We start from the raw sequence: 7,379 nt of genomic DNA on the forward strand, positions 1-7,379 counted from the left end.
ACAGTGTCTACGTGCACACAACAGTTAGGAAAGAAGTAACTTGGTCTAATACCAAAGACATGGACTTCTTGGAAAAATCCCAGCTGCTCAGGATTTGGAGTCCCGGCATTCTGACAGGTAGTGGTCTTTTGATTAGGATGCAATAATAACGCTGTAATTAACCTCTGCTAATACATCTTGCATGCTTTTAGTATGTTTTAATTTAACTGCAGCCTCTACAACTGCAAAAATAAAGATAATACTTTGATCTGAAGTTCATAACCCCTTTACTGAATTTTGCTTGCTTATATTGTTAGTCGTATTGCTCCAGTTGTTATTCAGAGGAGTCTAGATTAAGGATAATAGAATCTTTCCTGTCATAAAAATTAGTCAAATGTGTCAGGACAAAGTGAGGAACTATCAGAAAAAAGTATCAGGTGGTAAACAGCAGCTGAGGTTATGCCCATCTGATATTTCTTAACATTCTGAAGAGAGAACTATCATTAGATATTTTCAGCACAGCAATGCATTAAAAGCTTGGACCATTAAAAAAAAAAAAAAAAAAAAAGGAAGTTAGTGAAAACATTTCTCTCTGTTTACAGACACAAGTGAGAGCAGGTTGGATCCACAAGGATCTCATGCTAAAAGGGCGAGGTTTATATAACCATTTCCTGCTGCATCAGCAAGTTTTTTCACTGAAATGCACCTGAATTTTAGTACAAACAGGAGGTGTGTTACCCTCTTTGAGATCAGCAAAGGGAAACGCAGGAAGCAAACAGTAACATGAAGCCACTCAGTGGTACTGGGTTACAATCCAGCTACAAAATTATGCATGTAAAATTTTTGAAACGGTGGTGGACGTGCTGATCCTGGCTCAGCCAAGACTATGACGCTAATCACAGCAGCACAACTGCTGCAGCTGCCCCATAAGTAACCGTGCAAGGAAAGGAAGGGAAGAGAAGGGGGAAAAACAGTAGAAATAGGGAAATGATTTGTGAACTCCTGGCAAAAGAACTGCCACCATTATCACCAAACCCATATGCATTCTTGTAAAGATGGCAGGTATCTTATCAAGGAGCTAACTCCCAGCTGTTGTTGGCATCTAATCAAAAGGTCAGCAGTTATAATAACAGCAGTAAAACAAAAATAATTACCTGAAGCAGTACTTTTTCTTAAATGACAAGTTACTTATTTCACCTGAGAGCACTATCAAATAGCAAGGGGCTCATGGAACCCATCTGACAAATTAAGCGGTCTAATAAAATACAAAACAAGTTTAGAGTAAAATCAGTAGCACTGAGAAAGAAAGAATAAATGCAAAGAAAGTTTTTCCGTTTTTTTTCACCGACAGGTAACTGTCCCTTTCTCCCAGCATAATATGCAAACCAGAAAGTGGAGAATAATCTAAATATATTTCCTTCAAAAATGCCACAACACTAATGAAATACAAAACATCTTTGATGAATTAGGAGCAGCTGCTCAGTTCTTCCATGACAATTCAACCTAGCGGGTAAATCCACATATGTGTCAATTTACATTCTGTTTAAATTCCTAGAAGTCAGTGGTTAGCAGCAATTTATATAGCACATGCTTTTACTGTCCTCTGGTTGCTGAAAGACTGCCAGACACCTGATGAAAGGGGGGTGCTTTCACCCTAGAGGATCTGGAGTTTTATATTAGATTAAAAGGAAGAGCAACACGTGAATGCTTATCTCCTTGCAACAACGATGAGGTTAGATTAAAAACACAGAAAAAATTAATAGAAATTAAAAATGAGATTAGAAATCGTCCACATAATATGCTAGAAATATCCACAGGATTCTGAACTACTATAATAAACTTGGGCTGTAAGAGTAAATAGTAAACAGTGGGTTATCTTTTTTTTTTTTGTCAGAGAAAAGTGGAAGAAGCTAGAAGGAAATCATCATAATCTGATATAGACGACATCTCTGATTATTTTTTCAAAAAATGAAAATAAAGTGTCATTTTTTCAAAACTAACACAATAAGTCTTACTTGAAATGTTACAGTAGTTCTCAAGAGGAAAAAAAGACTTTTTTGTTTTATATCTGCAGGCTTGCATAAGTACTGTAGCTATGTTTTGAGATCAAGTGTTTTATATCCATTATTCTCAAACCTCTCAAATATTAAACCCACAATGCCTTTTAAAGTATAAGCATCTGTTATACCTGTTTATACACGAGACCTATACTCACTTGAAGTACAGAGAATTGATGTTAGCTTGTCCAGATAATGCATTTGCTTCTCCAAGGAATGGGAAACAACTTGGGATTTACAAAAAGACCACTCATGCTTCAACTATTAAAAACTTCCTTTTCTGTTAAGGAATGTAATTTTACATTATATACTTGTAGACAAAGAAACACAGACAGAAAGAACTTGATTATATAAAAAGTTCCTGTAATTCAGCATAAACAGCCTGAATGTATGCCACTAATACAGATCTGTTTGATTTCCTATTTTCAGGAATTCATTACAACCAGCTATCATCAGTCAGTCTTTTGTTTAGAAAATATATGAGTGTGTACACACGCAGTTTACATAAAGTGGTTTGCCTTTCAGGAAACCTAGCACACCCCTCCCCAGGCATTCTCTGGGTACAAAAATGTTTATCAAAACTCATCTCTGATGTTGAAATGTGGCTGATCTTCAGGTTTAAAGTCTAGGTTGGGGCTGCCATCTTCATTCAGGATTCTTCGAGAAGTATAGCCAACAATTGGATACTTAGCCTTGTAAACATTATTGAAGATATCATCCAGTGACTTTAGCTCCTCTTCGGTGAGTCCTGTCTAAATGAAACAGGGTCAAAAATTAAAAAAAAAAAAAAAAAGTAGATAATTACATTCATTTTTCTTTTCTGTTGATTACTCTGAATCAGACGGTTTGTCTCCCTTCATTTTCTTGCCTAAGTAAATCACACCTAAAATAAGCAACCCACTGTCACAGTTAGCATCCAGTGCCACGTCAGTGACACAGAATAAACTAAACCAATTGACAAAGAAAGTAATTTACTTTCTTTGGCAGCGTCTTTTTAACCAGCGGGCAATTTCCCCTTTACATGCTTGGTTATATAAGTTGTTTTGGCTCCACAGATTAAAAACTTCCCTCTCCAAGGCTGTTAGTATGGCAGCTTTCATAAGCAGTTAAGTATGTGTCCATTTTATGTATTGAAAATACATTTAATGTATTGAAATCTATATATATATTGAAATATATATGAAAATAAAATTAATATTAATGCATTTTGATTTAAAATTAAAAGATGTAAATGTACTTAAAGGATAAATAAAGTATAAATATAAATTTATATAATATAAAGTATATATATAAAAGTTAATGAAGTTAATAAAAGATAATAAAGTTAATGAAGTTAATAGAGTTAATAATGGCAAGGCAGTTGGACTCGATTTTTGTAAGTCCCTTCTAATTGAACTATTCTATTCTAATATAAATTAATTGAATATTATAATTCATCATCTTTCTGAGCTTTTCATGTGCATTAACTAGCAGCACACAAAGCAAAAGAGTAAAGCTCTGCAAAGTGCAATTAAGATAATAGTCCACTTCTTACTATGTCATGAGTAAGATCTGCTGGATCCAGAGACATCTTTGCAACTCCTCTTGTTGAGTCTTTCCCAACCAAAGCATTGTATGGGGCTCCTTTTCCATAAAATTCTGTCAGAGGTAAATAAAACAAAGCAAAATAAGACAACAAAGTGATGGTCTGACAATGTACAGGATAGGTTCAGCCTCTAATTTTCACCAGCCTATTTGACTTGCTGAAACCAACAACTTGAGTCTAAGACCCTTCCTTCCAAAACTGACTTTTGATTTGCTGCTTTTTTATAATATATGCGAGTCCTTAAACAAAAATGAACAAACAAAAACAAACAAAAAAAAAACAATCAAACAAAACAAACAAACAAACAAAACATAGAGTGCAGTTGTGTAACACAACTGTTGAACTCCTATACTGCAGTCTTAAAATTTTAGGGAGCTATGCTCTATATTCTCATGAATAGTTTGTAGACTCCAGAATTTGCAGCAGCAAGCCTTGTCTAACTCAGGATTTGAAGATCATCAGATATATACGTCCAGACAAGGTGTATTGACAAGCTTAGTACAAGTAAAGCAGCAAGCCATGAGGGTGCCTGTTATGACATTAGGGCAAGTGGCCAGGCCTCCTTGGTGCTTTCAAACATTTTATGAATGTTTCCTGTTTTCCATAAAAAGAACAGAAAAAAAACACCAACCAACCAAAAAAAAAAAAAAAAAGAAAGAAAGAAAGAGAGAGAAGAAAGAACCAGAGTTCAAATTAAAACATCTCTATTTCCTAGGGAAGGCACAAACAGCAAATACATGTAGAGCACTAAGCCAAGTGTATATGATGAGACAGGAAGCCTCATGAAGTAACAAAATTTTACAGGAGAAAAAGTTACGTGGGTATCCCCATCCAAAATCATAGCCAACTCTTCCAACAGTTTTGAGCACACCACTGGACACCCCTTCAACATGGGAGGAGGCCCGGAGCTGAGGGAACGCTGCTACTACGTGGTGAGGACTCGGGGACCCAGGCAGCTGTCATCAGCCTGCAAGCTTACTTGCATTACACTGGGTTGTCTGTCTATGTGTGTGCTGTAAGCTCAAAGAGGAGTAAATTCTAGACAAACCCTTAGCATGGGAGGTGCCGGTGGAAGGTATTTTTTAAAAGGAAAAAGTGTATTATTTTTGCTGCAACTGAGCTGCAGATTTTTAATAGTTTGGGGACATTTAAGAACAAATGACTGAATAACACCACAAAACCAAAGCAGACAGCAGAAGCGATGCAAACTTGCCTTTTCCAGAGGTGACATCAAACACTACTCCTTTCACTGCTAGGTAGATGGGCTGTCCTTCCTGGAAAGAAAGTGGTCAATACATCCTCAATTCTTAAGGGTAGGCAAAAGACAACTACTTTTAGCTATGAAATCCATACTTACAAGAGAATGAAATGCTCTTTTCTATATTCTCAAGGAGCTTACAATCCAATGCACAATAAATATATAGCCTGGCAATTTTATTTGACCCCATAATCAGCAGCCTGGTAAAAATGATATGTCTGTGTGCATCTGGGTAACACAGTACGGGGCATTTCTATACCTGGCTGATCTGAAGTCTCTCCTCTGTCACCTATCCATGCATCCTTGTGTCAGCTGTTGTCATCACGAAAGAAAATTCTTGTCATCAAATTCTTGTCATCAGCAGAAAGAAAAATGAAAACAGCACTGGGGACTATAAAGGAGATAAAAAAAGGATGTGCACTCCCACATCACAAGCTGCTCCCTGCAAAAAAAATCTGAGTGTCCCCTGGAAAACTAGCGGCAACATCGTATTTCTAAGCCTCTCCAGTCTGAATAGGGAGAGTAGAGAAATAGCCATGGGTTAAAACTCAGTTTATTTTGTGGAAATCTGCCTCTCATTTGTGTGTACACAAACATACCTCTTCTCTCTCTTGAAATTTCTTGCTTGTGCTTTAAATTGTCCCAGAGATCTTTTGAGGATTTATTTAAGCATATGGGGTAAGAAAATCTGTTTAATCTCCATGATGCAGAACGTGTCCCTCGTGCAAGTCACCCCATGACACTTGTCTGCTGGAAGACGATAAACTACAGCTTTCTGCTCGTCGTGCTGTCCAAGACAGAAAGGTGTGCGGCACGCAGCATTCCTTATTTGATTAAGGGAGTGCGAGGTAAACACACAAACACGCAGAGCTGACCTGCTGACATCTGCTTTACTTAACCAGCCCCAGCCTCTCCGCTGGCTGCTGCACATCAGGTGTATTTTTAGTCAGGAGCTGGTTAGTTTCTTGGAAGGATGCAGGCCCGTGCACTGCTGCAGCGGGCCCACAGGGGGCCAAGCCGAGCTCCGCACGACCCAAACCGGCTCCCCCCGAGCCCCCGGGGCACAACCCACGTCCTGCGGCGGCTCCCTGGCCCCGTGCCGCCCCGCCGGCCTCCCCTACCTGCTGCCCGTCGTATCTGGCCAGCTCGGGCTCGGTGAAAAGCCGCACGGGGGCCTCACCCGGCGGCGGCGGCTTGAAGCGCAGCTCCTGCTCGGCCGCCGCCAGCAGCGCCACCAGCAGCAGCCGCCACGCCATGCCCGGCCCCGGCCCCGGCCCCGGCCCCGGCCGCGGCCCCGGCCCCGGCCCCGGCCCCGGCCCGCCTCCGCCTCCGCCTCCCGGCCTCAGCCAGCCCCGGGCTTGCCCGGCCCCGGGGCCGGCGGCGGGGAGCGGGGGGCTCGGGGCGGGTGAAATGGCACGGGGAGGGTTGAGGAGGTTTCGCTTCTCGTCACGTAACCTGTGGCAGTTGGTTTGGGTTTTGTTCAGCCGAAGGATGGAGGGAATAAATAGTGGTTTTTTTGTTTGTTTGTTTGTTTGTTTTTTACTTATTTCAAATGACGCGCTGTCCCCGTGTTGTAAATATAGCGTGGGGGAACGTTCTGGCAAAAGAATGATCGGTTTCATGTTTGTAATTCTGTCAAGAATTAAGGAAATTGGAAACTTTTAAACATTCCTGTGTTCGTGTGGCACCCCTCAGCCCGCAAGGGAGGAACCGAGGATTCAGGAGCAGGTCACTGAGAGGCACCTGGCAGTGAGAGCTCTGTTGGTCAGAGGCAGTTCAGCAGGGAGAGAGAAGCAGGTCTGAACTTTAAGGGTTGTTTATAAACCCTTCTTGCCTGAAATCCATGAGCCCACCTCAGGAGGACACCCCTTGCTTGAGGGTCAGCCCTTCTTCCCCAGGCAGGTGGGTGCATTGCTGTAAGCAGAGGTGTGGCAGCAAACCCAAACCAGCATCTCCATAGATCTCTTCTGGTCAACAAAAGCATCACCAGACCAGAAGCCCAGCAGAGCAGGGCCATGGGGGTGACAACCACAAGACATGTCCCTGTGCCCAGGAGTTGGCCTGATCCTGCAGAGCCAGGGCAGGGAGAAGCAGGAGGCTAAGGCCACCTGGGATCTTGCTGCTGTGGATTGCTCTCTGGCATGGCAAGCTGAGTATCACTGCTGTTACAGTGATGGCTTAAAAATTGTTTCTGTGACTCTCCTCAGGCAGTGAAGTTTGCCTATTCTGCCCCAGAAATAGCTGGGCTTCCCACCCTGTCTGTGCATCACTTCCATCTGCTGCCTCCACACGCCACAAGACAGACAGGAAATGTCAAGCAGAAAAGAGACCTTTATTAAGGGCTGGGACAGAACAGCTCCTGAGCGCTCCTGTTATGCACAAGCAAGACACTGGAAAGAGCTCTGGCATTTGCCTGGTTACTCGGCCTGCAAACATCCTGCATGGCTTCCAGCAGAGAGCCATGCTGCTGGAAATATGCAGAAGACTAATTTGTCAGTTT

The 7,379-nt window shown here is 41.7% G+C and overlaps 1 protein-coding gene across 1 annotated transcript; it reads right to left on the reverse strand.

Moving 5' to 3' along the window:
• Nucleotides 1-668: 668 nt before the first annotated feature.
• On the reverse strand, nt 669-6,516 carry NENF (neudesin neurotrophic factor). The gene is made up of 4 exons (XM_082758314.1): nt 6,001-6,516; nt 4,835-4,895; nt 3,571-3,674; nt 669-2,788 (listed from the first exon to the last, which is right to left on the reverse strand). The coding sequence occupies exons 1-4, from the start codon at nt 6,499-6,501 to the stop codon at nt 2,612-2,614; spliced, it is 843 nt and encodes a 280-aa protein (XP_082614440.1). The 5' UTR covers nt 6,502-6,516; the 3' UTR covers nt 669-2,611.
• Nucleotides 6,517-7,379: the final 863 nt, after the last annotated feature.

The sequence above is a fragment of the Aythya marila genome (genome assembly GCF_965140915.1).
Source record: "Aythya marila genome assembly, chromosome: 3".
NCBI classification, from domain to species: domain Eukaryota; kingdom Metazoa; phylum Chordata; class Aves; order Anseriformes; family Anatidae; genus Aythya; species Aythya marila.